This window comes from Malaclemys terrapin, chromosome 11 (assembly GCF_027887155.1).
Source record: "Malaclemys terrapin pileata isolate rMalTer1 chromosome 11, rMalTer1.hap1, whole genome shotgun sequence".
Classification (NCBI taxonomy): Eukaryota; Metazoa; Chordata; order Testudines; family Emydidae; genus Malaclemys; species Malaclemys terrapin.
In genome coordinates, this window is record NC_071515.1 from 19,041,450 (window position 1) to 19,059,593 (window position 18,144).

Here is an 18,144-nt window from a genome sequence, read left to right on the forward strand (position 1 = left end):
CTCATCATAGAAATAGGAGCCTGCTACCAAATCCCAATCTGAATCAGTGTTCAGATTCCAAAACACCCTGAAAGGTGGGCGGTGTTTGGATCTGGGGTCTGGGTTCCAGCCCATCTCTAGTTTCAATTTTCACAGGCCACGTCACTTCTGGCTAGCCATGCATCCCTCTGTCTTACAATACCAATAAACAAAGGAGTGTGATTTTTGCAGTTACTTTGAAGAAGTGATCTGTTACAAATTACTGGATCTGAAAAGCAATAATCAGTGCTTATTAGTGATTACTTGCTCTCAAAAGTAATAGACTTCTGAGTATTTTTAGATTACTTCTGCATTACGCCTGTGAGTCACAGAACCAGGCTGTGGCTGTATAGAGCACTGTGAAATCATCGCTCAAGTTCAGAACACTAGTGAACACTAGTGACAGGTTTTCGAAAGGAAAAAATTATTGAGAGTTAGAGTTCTTTTCAGGCTAAAAAGGAATCCGATTACTTCCCAGGATTACATTTTAAAAACAGTAGCCTGTTACCCTTGTCAGTTATTTTTATGGTGCTGACAAAGAGGGAATGTGGTATGCGCATATTGTTTCATATTACTATGGTGGCTTCAGAAGTGACCTTACAGCTGAAATAGCGTTACATTTTTCAGTTAAAACCATTTAAAAATCCCTTTGTCAGGCATGATCAAAACCAAAATATCACCATTTACTATTAGGTTCATAGGTCCAGATTTAAGTTCCTGAAAAGATACAAGTAAATCTATGTAGCAGTTTGAAGCAATTTTTAGAGCTAGTGTCTAACATTTTTTTGGACCTTTATGACTTACAAAGGGCTTTGTTTTAACACTTAAAGCTTTTCTTACATGTAGATAAAAACAAAATGTTAGCTAATCAGGCAAGTTTGAGTATTTTAAAAAAGCTAGAAAAGAAAAGATATTAGCATTATTCATCATTCGTGTTTCTTTCTTATACTATGGACGCCAGGCCATGTTTGTCAAATGCCAGCACAGAATTTTTCACATGCAACATTAGCTCTTCTGGCACAAGGGCAAGCGGTCAATAGAGTTCAAAGCTTCAAAGAAACTTGGACCCACGGAGCTCAGAACCACTCCAGGACAAGCAGTTGACCTCTATTCTATTCTATTCTATTCTATTCAGGTTCTTGTACTGCCCTCATCACCGCAGTATCTGAGCCTTCCAGCGGTGCATTAAGCAACGTGACTAACAACTGTCATGTGTGGTTCATTTTCTCGCTCGTCCTAGTGCCCTATCTTGCTGAATTTAGGAGGCCCCTGGCAACCTGTGCAGAGACATCTTGCTGATGTGAACCTTTTTAAGTCCACCTTGGGCTACGGCCAGCTCCAATGGAAAGACTCTGATTTCAGTCCGGTTGGGTGTGGCCCTTTAGGAGGTGTGTAACAGCCAAGCTCTTCTCCTGCCGCTGTACAGAATAGGAGGCCCACTCCCATGGACATCTGCCAACACAGACCCTGCTAAATAGATATTTTACGTAGTCCAACTCCACCCACTGCTCCTCTAGGGCCAGACCCTGCCGGGACATCTTGGCAGACTCTATCCCATGTTCATTATCTGGGGACTGCCATTATCTAAATACAATAGAGGTATGGGTAGGCTAGATGGATGAACGGTTGAATTACCATTCCTCTAATAAACGTTTTTAAAGCTTATGTAGCTTTCATGTTTAATGAACCTGTCTACCTGACTTTTGCCCTGGACTGGGAAATGATGAATTCTAGCACAAGCTCCTCTTTCATTATTGTGTTAACACTGCTATAAAACCCCTCTGCTATTTATTTCTCATTAGAAAAGGCTCCTATTGAACCCATCAGCCCCTCCAAGCATGTAATGCTGACTGGCAGCTGGTTTCCTGTGTCTAGCACTTTCCTTTTAAATTTTGTGTATGTCCTTTTTATACAGAGTATTCTTTAATAACCCCACCTATTGTTTCAGCCCTCCTCTGTAGACATATATATTCCCCTTGATGCCTTTGACACCAGTACCTATGTTCCCTAGGGACTTATTTTCCCTGATTTCCTTCAGATGCAAAGAGTAGCTTTATTGAAATCCAGAAAATCACTATAGCTCAGGCAGGAGAAGAGTTCCAGTCCCTTGGCAGAATCCTAGAAACAAAGGCTCTCATGAACTGGACTACTTTTGCTGCATGCAACAGTGATTCCTTGTCTCATTATGTGCAGCCGAGAGGATACCAGAATCACCGGGTGTAATTCCATGAGCTGCGTTATGCTGGAGGTCAGACTAGATGTCACAAAGATCCATTCTGGCCCTAAAAATCTATAAGTCTGCGAGACAGATGTTTACATACCCATACAATTCTCTAGGGAGATATCGGAGCCAATCCGGATGTCATCAATGGCAATTTCTCCCGAATCTCCTTTGCGTATAACACCGTCGAACACAATCTACGAGCAAATCAGAACAGAAATGTCACCGTTAGGCTTCCACTCCCAAGCAGTGCACGCAGTCCTCGTTCCCCTGGGAGAAAGAGCTGAAAATGTGCTCCCCACTTTTCAGTCACACCTGAGAAGCTAATGGCCAGGGGCCAAATGTTGGCGTCCTTACCCGGTTTTACCAGTCCTCACTGCGGCAAAACTTCCATTGGCAGTGAGAGTTCTGTCTGAGTAGGGACTGAGTAAAAATTCAGGGAGTTCATCATTTGGCCCATCAATTGACAGCTGGATTCCCAACTCGCAGTTTATTTGAATAAAACGCATTTTTCAGGGACTACAAAACAGGGCGATGGACTTGGGGTTTCATTGGTTATCCTGGGCTCAGCAGGACTGAATCAGCATAGTTCCAGTGAAGTCAATGGAGCAACATGGATTTATACCAGCTGAGGTGCTAGCTGATTGAGTTAATACTGGACACAGGACATGATAAAAAAGAGGTTTAATACCTGGAGTAAGTTTAAAGTGATAATAGTTAGTTGTGAAAAATGCTGAGTGAAAATACCTGCATTATTTAAGTAATATTCAGTTAGTTAATGGCTGTACATCATTTTTAACTATCCAAATGCCAAGTACCCTATCTGTAAGCACATTGCGTGCACTGGTATTTTATTAAAAAGCCAAAGGAACGCACACAAACCAGCAACTCATCTCCAGGGACACCGGCGCAAAGACCTTTGCTTCATGTTTGTAGCCACTGCTTCCTTTTCACTGATAACTTGAAGCCCAATCCTGCAGTCCTCACAGAAGCAAAACCCCTCCTGACCTCAACTGGGAGTTTTGCAGGAGTCGAGACTGCAGGGTCAGACCCTAAGTTCCACAGGGCGGGGACCATGTTTTCCCTTCTGTTTTGGACAATGCTGAGCACAGTGACTCAATAATAAGTAAGAATAGGCAGCACATGTTCTCTGGCTAGCTGGCTGAGTTTTGGCTTGCCTTACCAGCCAACCGTAGCTGCTCTTTGGCTGGAGAAGAGATTGATACGCTGTTCTGCAAACCCTTTCATTAACTTCACAATGGGGTGCTGGCAGTTTTGGAGAGATTTTGCAGGACTGGGCACATGGGTCATATCTATGTGGGCCCGATCCTCTTCCCACTGACACAATGGAGGCAGGATCGGGCACTTAAGTTTGCTTGCCTTGAATGCCTTCTGGTCTCAAGATGCACAGAGACCTTATTTCACCCTCCCCCATCCGCAACACCCCGACTTGGAGCCAATGTCAGGAAAGTGGTGTTTGCTTTTTTTTCATTCACTTTTTCAAAGTGGGCTCCCTCCCTCCCACCTCCCCACCTTTCTGCTGGCAGGATTTGTTTGTGTTTGCTCCTTAGGGCTTTGTGTCTCTTGTCAGATTACCTGATAATCATCTAAAAGAAAAGGGAGGAAAATATTTGTAAAAGGGGAGATTTCAGGAATATAAAAGGCAACAGGATGAACAAAGACCTAAGTCTGTGTATAAAGACAGGCACATTCTGAATAACAAATAGAGTGTTATTTAGTTACTATAGCAACATAAGAAATACAATGAAAACTGCTCCGCTCGACAACGTTCCCTAATGATGAATGGGCACAGCCCTTTGAAATATTGACATAACTATCACTAAAAGCCACTGGAAGCTCAGAACAAATGGCCCTTTATCATCTTACTCGATAGGCCATATCGTAGCTTGGCAGAATGATCCGTCCCTCTTTCCACTCATCCCCTTGGTCTTCCGAGATGATCCACAACAGCTTTTTCTCCTGGCTCGCTTCCCGCCACACCTGCAGCATTATCCCACTCCCGCCCGATGCTTGGTACTGGAACACCATGCAGACAGCACTCCTGGGCAAGTAGATCATGGGGCTGAGGAGCCGGGTGTGCTGTTCCTCTCTCCCTCCACTGCTCTGCGGCCGCAAGTAGCTTTTACTCTCTGTTCAAGGAGAAAAGAAGTAAAACCTGATCAGATCACCTCTTAGCATTTGTAATGAATGTTACACCTTCCAGTTCTCAGTTGGAGAGGATAGCAAGCACAGCTGAGGGCACTTCATAGTTCTCATCCAGAGGAGAAGTTCTCCAATAGGAACCCAACGTTGTTGTCCCAGAGGGTTGATTACTTTTCCACCTGTTAGTTGGACCAATTTTCAAACCCAGGTAGTTAAGTTACGGCACTTGGATCTATACCTGGATGCTCAAATGGGAACAAGAGCCCTAAATGGGTCTTTGGGTGCCCATGTTGATTTGAGTACCCACGGGCAAAGTTGGGTGCTCTAACTTAGGTATTCAGGTTTGAAAACGGAGCCCACAATACATTCTTTGTGTGATGCTTCATGTCTTGGTTCTTCTAAAGGACATCAACTCATATTTTGCTTCATGGAGTATGCTGGTCCTTAGAACCTACACTGTGGACATTAAGGGGCACCCTTTTTGAGTATCATATAGTAATTGAAACTCACACACAATTGTTTAGCGAGTCATTTGCTGTATAGAGCCAGGTGAACTTCATATTCAGATTCAAACATATCCCCAAACTGGGATTTCCTTTTTATTTGGAACATGAATACTGGGCTTAATTTCTACTGGTGCTGAATCAAAAAATGGGCAGAAAGAATAAATGTGTCCATTCTTGCTGTACGTCCAGCATGAACTAGCTCAGAACATAGCCTCAGAGGATTCACAACAGGGATCCCAACAAAATACCCTGGGCAATACTTAGGGCAATCCTGAGGTGTTTCTCATTTTAAAAACAAACAAAAACACTGCTGCACATTCATTCAGCACCGTTTCATGGAGGGGAGATACACAGGGTGGTAGCTGTTGGGAGGGAGAGACTGGAATAACAAATAAACTGAAAACTTTGTTCCTGCTGTTGGGAAATCTGAGACGTATGTCTGTGAAGTGAAAACCAATAGTGACAGAAACATTCTAGAGAAAAGAATTCTGTGACAAGATCAGGATTTTACAGGGACTGAGACAAAACTAGCCCTGCCAAGGGCAACATTGCAAACAATCCAGATAAATCAAGAGATATTACTGGGAGTTAGAAAACCTGGGCTGTACCAAGCATACACTCAGTACTTCTGTGGAGTTTAGTGTTTGAAAGAGAAATACCCACTGTATAAATAAAAAGCCTGAGCAGTAAAGGAGATGTCTTTTTCACCAGCAGCCATAGTGCAGTAGGATACCAATAATGACACTGGAAAGCATAAGCCAAAGATTGACGTAATTAGGACAAGTTTCAGTGCAGTTATCGTCAGAAAAAATGACTATAATAATGACACTGTGGGGGGGGGGTTCATATTTATTCTGCCTGAAATTTGCTTAGCTTACAAGCTTGAAGTTGATTTTTCTAACCGCCAGCATTGCAAACGCATCTTACTATCTGGATATCAAGCTTATCAAGCTGTGTTCTTTGTGACTCTTTTCATCACCAGCGGTAAGTACTTTGCAATCAAAACCTAGCTGACAATTTTGTTGATGATACGTGAGGCAGAATAAACCCAGCTCTCCGTTTTTCCATGCTGTAGCTGGATTGGCCCTGAAGTGCAAATAAGAGATCAAACTTGTTTTTGTAAGAAAAATAAGCAAATATGACTCAGACAGCATTAAACACCAGGAGCAGGTGTGTTGAGTACAGTGATGCTTTTTTAAAACACACAAGTCACTTTTCAGACTATAACCATATAACAATCCCTAGGGAGGAGGAACAGATAGCAGTACTTATAAAGGCCAACCACATCTGATCACACAGACGAAGTCCACAGATGTAACTGGACTCGGAAATGCATGTAGCAGCAAAAGGCCTTTAGCATGGCACTTGGCTGGGTTGATCTAGACTACTTGATATCTTTATCTAACCCATGGCATTAAAATAAATTCCACAAAAGGACCATGTGGTCCCCTCTATGCGCTACTCCTGTAATACAATATGAGGAAGCCCTGGAATTCTGAAATACATTGAATTTAGAAGGAAAGTTATTGCGGATATTACTGTACTTTATGTGCCAGTTCTTCTGCCTATCCAATACAAAAATGAACTCTATAGCTGGTATTTGTCATTAGCATACATGTGGCAGCCCTTTTCTCCTTTCCTTCACTCTGACACGGATACCACCAGGCTTAGTGATGTGTAGTTTCCTCTCCCTACTGCACTTCTGCTATCTTAGCTCCTTTGACCTTGATGGGTGGGATTTTGAAAAGCTCTTAATTGGCCTAAGTCTGCTCCCATTGAAGTTTTACCACCAATATCAACAGAAGAATTAGTTCAACACTGAGCAATTTGAAAATCAGACCAAATGCATCTCCAGAACTTAAAACAGAGACCTGTAGATTGACTGAACTCAGGTTTCAAAACACCAAAAGGCAGATCCCTCCCCTCCCACCCAAAAAAACCCATACAATCAAATTTCTACTGTTGCTGCAACAGCTAAATGAAGTTAAAGTCAAATTTTGTCTGACGAAAATACCAAACTTTTGTGTACTTCCTGGACATATGATCAAAAAGTAACAGAGACACATTCATTCCTTGAGAAATTCCAATGACGTCACATGAATTTGTCTACTTTGTCCACTTTAATGCAAACATCAGCAAAGAAAAGATCAAAGAGTGTTTGCCAAGTCCCAGCTGAATGAAAATCATTTGAAAAAGTACCATGCTGTTCTCTAATGGAGGAGGGGACTAGTGATTCACTACAGAGTGGTGGTGGAGGAGGAGAAGATGCAAGAGATAAACAAGTGGAGGAAGCAAAGAGAACAAGCTGTACTTCACGCATAAGCAGTGATAAGATGTAATCAGTCGCCAAGGTCTCCAGAATTCAAATTCTCTTTCTGTAATTCACCACCAGTCTTTTCAAAAGAAAAACAAAACCAACCAACCAACCAAAAAAATATCCTCAAAAGAAAAAAACAAACAGCAACAGTATAATTATCTTGAAGTTAAAACTGCTTCCCAGGCAAGTCACCCAGTCATGAATAAAAAACACCACTTGGATTTCTGAGTTTTTAGCACTTTCTGAAAATGGAGTATATTTGACTGTATCATCATCCTCCATGTGTTGCTTGACTTCTTAGACTTTGATCCTGCCATGAGATCCTTGTGTCCCTGGAGAGATCCAGTCAAGTCAACGGGGCGCTGTCTGGTACCAGGGGCTGTCTGGTGGATCCAATTGCTGAACTGGTGCCTTGAACTGTAAGCTGTTTGGGGTAGGGATGTCTTCCTATGCGTTTGTACAGCACCTAGCACAATGGGGCCTCGATCCTAAATGTGGCCTCTGTATACCTAGCTTCCCAAAGCTAGAGTCAATCCTCATTTAGGCATCTAAATAAAAGTGGCCTCATCGAGTGAGGTGCTGAGCAACCCTAGCTCCCACTGAAGGTCTTGAAGATGGTCAAAGGCTCTGAAAAAAACAGGAGGTTGCACAAATTACACAGTTGAAGAAAACATGGCACTGGCACCTTGCTTTGTGCACATGCACACATTGATCTGGCTGTGCATCACGCCACTGCTGGGCCAGGAAAACCGCCTGGGCTAAATCCAGCCCTGGAGAAAATATGTTGACTTCAGTAGAATTGTGTCTACTTATATAGCAGGGCTGATCTGACCTGTTAACTCTTCCCATTTCCAGCAGTGTGTGTAATCAAAGAATCTTCTGAAATGCTGCCAAAAACAATCCAATATCGCCTCAACACAACCTCTTTCAGAGATGTAGCAGCCTGCTGAAACTCTAAGTTCCCTGTGTTTATAAGGACTCTCGGCTGATCTCTTTTTGGAGTGATAAAGTGCTGCCTTGACCTATTTGAACAATACCAAGTAGTATGATTCACAGGTGTGTTCATTCTTTGGGCAATTCCACCAACTGCTCCCCTGCAGCGGACAGCGGGTTTTGTTGGGATGTGTTTTTGTGCTTTATAATGCAGTTTAGAGAGACTAGTTGAGCAAAGGCAGACATTACTTGCTATGCCATTTGAACATGAAGCTAGTGGGTCATTCTAATGGCTGGAGGGACCTTAATGAAAAGCCTTGTGAACATGCTGAGACCAACTAAACAAGGCCACCGCAGAGCTAATTGCTGACTCAGCATGTCTGAGCCTTGCTGTTCCAGTAGTTGATATTTTTGACACAGTTAATGGAAGGCTTGCAGCGCAGAGAAGACACCTGAAAGAAAATCTCTTGTGTTGCTAAAACATTTGAAGAAAGACTATACAGAAGATTTGATCAATCCTTTCAGGATCAAAAAATGCATTTCAGCCACTTCCCTGGATCTTTGATTCAAAGCATCTGTTCTTGCTAATGACACAGTCGATAAGGCTCCCACAGAACTGGGATCAGAGGTTCAAAAGGCCAGCTCGCAGGACAAATATGTTCAGGCATGTTAGCCTACTGCTGTTTCTGCAATCGGTCCTTCTGTCACTTCCCATGGAGATTTATGGATGCATCTGGATTTAGTAGAGCAAGAGCAGCGTGAACATGCAACCGTCACCGACCAGACAACAGCATAATCAATTATATGTGCACCTTAGTGAGCCCCAGATCAATCAGAAGACTGATCCTCCAAACAAACCATCTGGAAATCCAAACAAACCATCTGGCCAACACACACTTCTTTTGGCTAGCACCTTCCCCTCCTACTAGTGAGCCATCTGAGAGAGTATTAGGTGCAGCAGGAGATGAAGTCTCACAGCTCAGGTCATGCTTAAATCATGAGTTGGTACAGCAGTTTATCTCACAAGGTCAATCTATCTGTACTTGGTTCCTGAATACACAACAATTGGCTCCCAAGAAAAACAGATACAATGACTGGTCACAGCAGCACATCTGGAGGTGTTCCAACAGAACACGTTGGGTCGGATATAGACAATCAATTACCACAATTCTCAGTCAAAGGTCATAGAGTTTCCTCTTCACTGGACATTGTTGACTTACAACTGCTACTCTTATGCAGGATCTTTGCATTCACCTAGACCTCTTTCACAAGTCACTGCACTGATCATCATTACCAAGCTAATTCCTCTGGGACTTTCAGTGAAAGCACTGCACCTCACCAACACCTGCCTCATATTGGCTAAAGCAAATACATTCTCCCACTCCTTTAGGTCTTCATGTCCTGCTGCTAGCTGCAGAACTTTGTTGTCTGTGATTTCCATCACTAGGTCATATTCACAACTACCAAGTCCATCTGTATCTATGTATCTATAGCTAGCTCCTGCTCTTCCAAGCTTGCAGTAAATGGTCCAGTGGACGGGGCACTGATCTGAGGTTCAATTCCGAGCTATGCTACTGACCTGCTGTGTGACCCTGTACTTAGCTCTCCATCTGTGAAATCCTCCCCTACCTCGCAGGGTGTTGGTATGCTAAAAATTCATACTGATTGTGGGGTTCTCCAATATGGTGATGAGGGCCATATGAATTCTGGTGGTGGGTGCTCAGTCCCTCAGACGCTCAAGTAGTAGTTAGAGCCAGATGTTTATGATAAATGTTCTCAGTATTTGTATGAGGATCATCTACAAACCAATGGAAACGGCGCACTTTTGTATGAATTGGATGTGCGTGTGCCCAGGCTCCCACACACCGATCTGTGTGCCTACACACTTTTATGCATGCACAACGAAAGCCATCAACCCACAAATAAAGGCATGCCATGCACAATCCGGGCATCCGTTTTTGTTGACCCATGTTGGGCACGCACACGTTTCAAAACCTGGCCCTGGGAGTCACTCGCCGTTGAGCCATTTTCATGAATCCATGGGGCGAGCCAGTCCACTACCTAACATTTTAAAAAATCCTCTTTGCTTTCCAAAGAATACTCCCGCCCAGTTTTACAGGCAATATGTGGGTATTTGTACGTGGAGCCAAACACCAGCAAAGGAATGCAAACGTCCATGTATACGCCACAAAAGGAAGACTGGCCTCTGTGGATAAGCCTAGGGCCAAGTACTACCGTCACTGAAGTTAATGGGAGTTCTGCCAGGCCTTCAAGGACAGAGTGTGGACACAGCACTGGCTGTGCTGCAGTGCAGGAGGGTAAGGGACATAAGGACTCCCTTTCTCCCCGGCTCAGGCTACCTGCATCACAGGGGGAAGGGAGGGGCCGAAGAACCACCATTGCCGGGCTGCTGCTCTCCCTCTTGTGCATGGGCGTGGGGAGTGGCTTGAGCAGCTTCGCTGGTGCACCAGGTGAAGGGATCAGCACCAGGTGTAGACCTGGGGGCAAGGGAAGAATCAGCAATCACACTGTAACTCACTATGTGGTTCGGGGTCTGTTCTTGGGGCGGTGCAGCTTACCTCCTTCTTAGCTGGGGTGCTGGCAAAGCTCGCAAGGATCAAGGTGTATTCACGGAAGTTAGGACTGGACGGCTCACTTGGCTCCAACTGAATCAATGGCAAAACTCCCACTGACTTTAAAGTGATGGGGCTTGGCCTCAAAGGGTTAAACTGTGTTACCCTTAGTGACACTGAGCAGGACGTAACACTGCAAATACTGCCCCGAACCTCACTGGGACCCGTCCTGGCTTTTATTGATTCAGTGGGGCAGGATTGGGGTCCGAGTGCCTAAATTCTCATGGACTGCGATAAAAAATTAGCCCTTAAAAACTCCAGAGGAATAACACAAGGATGGTAAAAGGGTCACTGGCAGCTTAAGTATGGCCCAATATTTGTGTTCTTTTTACAAAATGAGCTCTTGCAAAACCTCAGAGCAATGCAAACATTTCCCCACTGGAAACATTTTTAAACAAATAAACCTTCCCCTGCTGGGTCTGCAACCCAAGTACGGCAGCACTTCTGCCCCCCAAAGTGAAGCAGGCTACAGACCAAAAAACACAGTGAAATTCTCTCCATTGATTTCATGGCTCAGTCTCAGAGAAAGTACAACAATAGGGGGAAAGATACATTGTAAAATTTTAGTTTTGTAGAGTCACAGGTGTGGTTAGCAATGGTGGATTCATACAGGTGCTTATTTCCCATACGTAGGTCTGAAAAACCTTTGCTCACTTGGCTAGATAGGAGTGGACGTATAAGGGAGGGACGATGCAGCCCTAGGATTTCTAAACTGACAGTGTTCTTGTAACATCTTCTAATCATTTCCTTAACAACCGTAAAAAAGTCTAAACATCCGTGGTCCAGATTCTCAGCTGGTGTATTCCGCTAATGGCAATGGAACAAGACCGATTTATACCAGTTGGAAATATGATGCCCAGTGTCTTTTCAGACTCCTGGCAGTCAGTGAAGATGATGACTTTGGCAGGGCTTGTCGGCACCTATCCGTCTCAAGACACTCAGCTTAACAACTGGAATAAGTGGGTTTATCTTCAGGTCTCTCAGGGCCTGGATCCTGCTCCGCTGACACCAATGGGCATTTTGCCATTGACTTCCGGGGGAGTAGGACCAGAACCTCATTGAAACCTGATCTTGTTGCAAATTGTGATAAATTCCATCAAGGCAGCTAACGGGGGAAATCTGGGAAGCATGTGAAAATCCATAGAGAAAAAACTGCAATCCCTCTTCGGGGCACGACTGTGGAAGAAACGGGGTTCCTTTGCCCCACAAAAAGGCAAATAGCAGCTGGAGTAAGAACAGGCTTCTGCTGAGTTGAGCAGCTTGGCTCCACTTTCACCAGTAGGGATAGCTGAATTTGTCATAGGAGGTTTTAAGGAATGAAATAGAGACAATCCATGTCGCTAAAAGCACAAGGAACATGGTGCTGATAAAAGAAACTCCAAGGTGCCTGTGAGAGTATCTTGGAAATAAAACTAGTGGAATGAAAGCAGAGGATGTCTTGGCAGTCTCGAGGAGCCATTACCCATGCTAAAGAAGAGAAATAATTGTGAGCACACACACACACAATGAAATGGGAAGATATCTAAGGAATCTGAGCCTGTTTTTCAACAGACTTTAAATGCCTTTCAGATGATATTTCGGCACGGCCACTTCCTCCTTCCCATGCTCACTCAGCCAGGGCCCCTCCTTCTAATTTAATTTTTTTGTTTTGCCATCTGAAGAAGAAACAGAAACACATTCCAAATACCTCTTAAAGGCACAGTGCATTTCTTTCTATCATGGGCGAGCCAAACGTTCCAGGTCAGCACCTTAAAATTTTAAGGATCTCCAACAACTCTGAACCCCTCATTAGCATGTGCCCTGCCCCTAAACTAAGCACAGCTGCTCTCCTTCACCCAACTGCTCACCCTTTGTAGGAGCAGGGGTTCAGAAGGAAAGACCACCCTGAACAGAAAGGACTTTTCATCCTTTCTTGCCTGGTATCTGATGATGAGTTTTATAAGTAGAAGCAAAATGCCGGAGGGGGTGACTAGAAAACCATCAGAGGAATGAAGGAGTGTGAACTAACAATATAGCTATTCTGCTCCCAGTCAGCAGGCTACAAGAGGCTCTTTTTAACATTACAGGTCTCTTTTTAAAGCTGGAAAAAGCAAATAGTTGTTTCCCTTTGTGTTGTGTTTTCCTTCCTAATTTCTTAAAGTGGGAACAAAGTTAGACCCAATGGTCCTTTTTTGTATAAATCCCTTTATATTTCTTCAATGCAGTGAAAAGCTAGACACGCTCACAGCCAGCCGGGCTCATACATGATCGTGTCTGACTTTCTTTTCAAAACAACAGGGTGTAACTGAGCAACGTGGCAGGGCCAGCTGTGATTCTAAAGCCACTAGCTCTTCTCACGGACTCGGTGCTTCAGGTGAGAGTGGCGGCAGAGGGAGGAGAAGGGGCCAGCACCACTTTGGGGAGCCAGCTCGCCTTTCAGCAGCCTTTGTCGTCATGAAGCATTCCAGGCTCAGAAAGAGACCTAGGCTCTATTCGAAGCTCTGCCACTGATCTGCTGTGTGATCTTGGGCAAATCACTTCCTCCCTCGATGCCTCTGTATCCTCCCTGTCTGTCCTGTCTGTTTAGACTGTAAGCTCTTCAGGGCAGGGACTCTCTTGTCCTATGTGTCTGTAGAGGATCTAGCACAATGGGGCTCCAAACTGCGTGGGGGACTCTAGGCTCTACTGGAGAGACAACACCCACCTCGTCTCTCTAGTATCCTGGGACCAACCTGGCCACCGCTACACTCTAGCTGCCACTGTAATGCAAACAACAACTACTCAGAGAAATCTCTCTGTGGTGGCCAGCTGCAAAGCTCACTAAATCAACGGAAAGACTCCCACCGGCTTCAGTGAGCTGGGGAACAGGCCCTAAGGACTAGAGGGACCTGAAATTCAGAAGTACCAGAGAAAAAGAGAGGCAGGGTAAGAAACTGAAGGACAGAGGAAGAAAACTCCACTAATGTTGCAGACACACAGAGAAGGCCATATCCTCTGCAGGAGCATCACTCATCCCAGATTGTCCCTAAACAAACACACACGAGTCTTTTAAGGAAAAAAAGGGCAATTAATTGTAGGAAGACTCGGGGGAGAGGAAATGAAATGAAAAATTGAGTCTGAGTTATAAAAATAAGTAATTTTTTTTCCTACTTGCAGGAGGCTTATTACATTAATTAAACATTATTACAGCGAATGAGATGGGGAGGGTTATTAAGCCTGGGACTGGCGGTAAGTGTTCTCTCCTGTTGCCTGAGGCCCCAGTGATCTTCAGATATTAATCTTCTCAAGCACTCAAAGGCTGAAGAGATAAACACTCAAAATATGAAAATGTGTTTCTCCGTTTTTCACACTGTAACCTGTGTCAAGCCAAAGAATCTGTCAGATGTCCAGAGAGCCTGTGCTTAATACAGCGCTAATGGGGGTTGTAAGAGATCTGGGCGCCCCATTGATCAATGGGAAAAAGTGTGCGTGTGTGTGTATAAGTAAAAGTGTGTGTGCACGCATGTGTGTGTTTAAGAGTGAGGTGTCTGTAGAGGTGTAGTGGACTCTCATCGGTCAATGTATTTCATATATATATATGCATTCCTCTTTGGCTTTGCCTGCCAGGTGCTCCCTATGCTGCCTTCTAGTTGGCTGTTAGAACTGTCACTCTGGCCAGTGCCTCTGTCATGTGGCTGACAGGTTGAATGTTTTGGTTTCAACACTCAAATCTATTGGTAAGAGCTAATGGGAGGGGTCAACTCGATCCATCAAATCCTCATGCTCTTTAGATACAGGCATTAAAGTCCTTGTGCCTCCATGTGGCATCTGGAACGGAAGTAAAGCTGCGTGAAATATTCATCTGAACCTCAAGCTGACTCAGTGGGACCTTTGAATTTCCTGCACAAAACTCAGTCCATGTTCATCAAAATTAAGTGAACATAGGTTCAAGTTATTTGGAAGCTGGTGAACCTGCTTTGTACCCCCAACAACACTCCTCCAACGTCATCTCAGGTAAGAAGATGGCACAGGTCCCAGGGCTGGTTCCAAGATACAGGAATCAGGGCTGGTTCCAAGATACAGGGATAGGGAACTTCTGCCTCCAAGCAAACTTGCAGGGGTTGTCTCATTCCAATCTCTGCAAACAAATCTTAGCAAAACTCTCTTCAGCTAAGCCCTGCAAGGCTCCCTCAACTCTAGTTAGAACACCAAATCCTCTGTTCCCACAACACAGGCCTATGCCGGAACGGATCAAGAGTAAAACTTAAGCAGAATTTTTTGTATCTTTAGGTCCTGGCAAGTTCAATCCCGACAGATGACTTAAGTCTATCCCATGCAACCACAGGGTGCAGAATAGCTGAAGTCAAGCTCTGTCCAGCCATGGACTTATTATGATGTGTGTGCCCATAGCAAGAAGGGAAACACACGGTGGGGAGTACTGATGGGCCCCCGTGAGGAAACTGGATCAGGATTTTGATGCAAGTCCAAACTTCCCTATATAGGGTGGGGGAGGAGATTCAGCACCAGGCTGCTTGGTTCAAGCCCATCTCTAGTGGAGAGTTAGTGTAATTCAGTGACATGGTTATCGGACCACAAAGCAGAATATCCAAAGAATTAACAAAGGAAAACCTCCACTTCTCCAGAATCTCTACCACTGTTAAGCAGCGTTGCAATAATCTTTTCCATGGAGAAAATGCCATAGCCTTTCCCCCTTTCCCCTTATAATGTATGAAATGGCTTACCAGGTAAGGACCCAGTGCTTGGTCCTGAATTGCTGAACCAGGTGCTTCTAGAATGGAAAGACCACGTATAATCTGTTTCAGGGTCATTAGACCAACCACACAGGTCTTCAGGGAGGTCAAAGTTGCAATTGAATCCTACAGGAAGCTGAGCATCTTATAAAAGGAACATAACAAAATAAAATTTGATTAAAGAACAACCTGCAATAGAGGGATGCTATTTAAAAACTAAAATAGCTGGCAAGTCATAAATACTGAAGAAAGCATGAAATCTCTCTCTCACGGATGCTTTCAACCTATCTCATGTTTCGTCAGCTCTGAGGATCAGCCTTAAATTCTGCATCATCAAAATGCTCACATCAAGTCCTTCAGCTAATCCACCAAACTAAGCAAATATAAATGCAGGCACCAAATGCTTCCAGGCTCTAATCAGCACCTTCTCTTCATCCCCTGGAGTGGCCAAATATTAAATTCCTTCTTAAATGTCAGAGACGAATGTTTCCCAAGTGCCCTTGTGGTGCAGTGTAGTTCCACTCTGGCTCCAAAAAAAGAAGAATCTCAAGTGCCTCAAAAGCCCAGCTATCGAGTGACAGATCTAAGCATTTGTGCCAGAAGAGAACAGGATGCCTGGAATTATGAATGGTCACCCCTGGGTCACCATCCACTAATGAAAATGCTACCTATGCAGCTATGGGGCAGCAGTGGTCTAGTGGAATAATCCGAGTTAAGAGAACTAGGTTCTATTCCCAGCTCCACCACTGACTCACTTTGTGACCCTGAGCAAGTCACTTAACCTCTCAGTTTTCCCATCTATAAAATGAGGACAATGCTTGCCTACCTTTGCATAGTGCTTTGAAACCTCTGGACAGATTTCATTCTCAGCTCAAAGCATTATTATATGAAGTGAACAGAGCCCTCAGTAGCAGAACTTTGGACAGGGATAGCTCTTGGGCCACAGGGGCGGGTGTCAGAGGAGGCTTGAAGCTCAGGCCATGTCTAACACCGTGTGGCAAGCCAGTGTGTGACTCTACAGCATGCCAGCTTGCTGTGCAGCAACATCCCGTATGGACACTGCTATAGCACAATGAAAGTCCCGGAGGAGGCTTAGTCTCGGAGAGAAGAGGCTGCAATGCCATCTGAGCAGGTCAGTCACTGCATGAAGGCTAGAAGAAGGGACTTAGGTTCTAAAGCAGCACGCTGAGAATGTCAGAGGATACGCTCCTGACTGGGAAGCACCGGTGGAGGGGCCAAATATAGCAAAGGCTTGTTTGTATCTTTCCTGAACAAAGAGGAAATTTCACATCATCACGCCCCCAACGTTAATGACAGTCAGCAAGAGCTCAGTGACCCAGGCAATAGCCATCAGGTGAACACTGCTGTGCGGTGGAAAGAGCCATTCCCTACCCAGTCCCAGGTTAGAATAAAGCAGTGTGGACCTGGCTCCTTTTATTGCAACCTAATCTAGCTCCCCAGGGAGAAGGACTCTTTCTGTTGAAGTCTCATAAATCTGATGGTCCAGAGAAATATGCCTCACTGCTTGTGAAGTTGGAGGATGAAAATCACAGCAAAATATGAAGGGGACCATCTTGGGTACTGGCTCCACACGTTAAAACGTATCACCAGGGTAGAAAGTACGTCTCACACTGCACTGCATGGCACTCCTGATTTCTGTGGCTTTAACGAAAAATGGCATCCTGAATTCCAAAGTCACTCCACTGACGTCAGAGGAGTTCAACAGGTGTAACACTGGTGCAGTGAGGATCAGGCCCTTTGTGCTGCGGCTCACATTTCTAGAACTGAATCATTATGAACGGTGTGAAATAGTTAACTTGTTTTCAAGATCTCATTAGGTTCCCCTTTTATGTTTCCATCCAGGCCTTAAAGCTGATGGGTCAAAACACTGGCAGAAATCTCACCTGGAAGCCTCTTCTGATGCAATTTCTAGTCAAAGTTTGCCAAATCATGAGGTCTGAATAAATGTCCATGCTGTAGGGTACTTATCCAAACCCTCAACTCTAAGGGTCAAACTCTGCTTCCAATTACAACGGAGTAAGCCCATTGAATTCAGTGCCCTACATATTTATGGTGCTTATGTGGTCCCTTTAACATAGTATATGAGCATCCCACAACCTTTAATGCTTTTATCCTCTCAACACGTGTTTGAGGTAGGGCAGTGCTACTATCCCCATGTTACAGATGGGAAACTGAGGCATGGAGAGACCACAGGGAATCTGTGGTAGAGCAGGGAATTGAACCCAGATCGCCCAAGTCCCAGGCTAGTGTCCTTACCACTGTATTATCCTTCCTTTCTCCCTCACTGTATTATCCTTCCCTGGTATAACAGATCAGACTTTGACCCTGAGTCTTGTGAGTACTATCATTCTACAGGTTTCCAGGACTGAGTCCCACTGGGTAGGAGCCAATGGAAAGACAAGAGTGTTCACTTAACTGTTAACCAATCATTTACTGCGCTAAGGGTGCCTGGGTCTGGTACGTACCATCACCTTCTCCACAGCCATCACCACACTCTGTTGTCTCCTCATCAGTAGGGAATGGAGACGTGGTCTCCTCACTCTTCAAGGTGGGCTTCAGTGTCTCTGAAGTGGGTTTTACATCTGCATAAAGACAATGAAGGAGAACAGGTGATAATGAGCCT

The 18,144-nt window shown here is 44.5% G+C and overlaps 1 protein-coding gene and 1 long non-coding RNA gene across 5 annotated transcripts in view; one reads left to right on the top strand and one right to left on the bottom strand.

Annotated features, from left to right (window-relative positions):
• The window catches only part of LOC128845762 (uncharacterized), a 62,324-nt gene that overhangs the window by 35,927 nt on the left and 8,253 nt on the right, over positions 1-18,144 (top strand). The window lies entirely within an intron of this gene.
• Positions 1-18,144, bottom strand: part of NRP2 (neuropilin 2) — a 124,203-nt gene that overhangs the window by 32,611 nt on the left and 73,448 nt on the right. For all 4 annotated transcript variants that reach the window (XM_054044749.1, XM_054044748.1, XM_054044751.1 and 1 more), the window contains exons 11-14: positions 17,987-18,103; positions 15,492-15,644; positions 4,127-4,389; positions 2,340-2,436 (exon numbers count right to left, since the gene is read on the bottom strand). In XM_054044749.1, the coding sequence (XP_053900724.1) occupies positions 2,340-2,436; positions 4,127-4,389; positions 15,492-15,644; positions 17,987-18,103 (630 nt within the window). The remainder of the gene's footprint in view (positions 1-2,339; positions 2,437-4,126; positions 4,390-15,491; positions 15,645-17,986; positions 18,104-18,144) is intronic.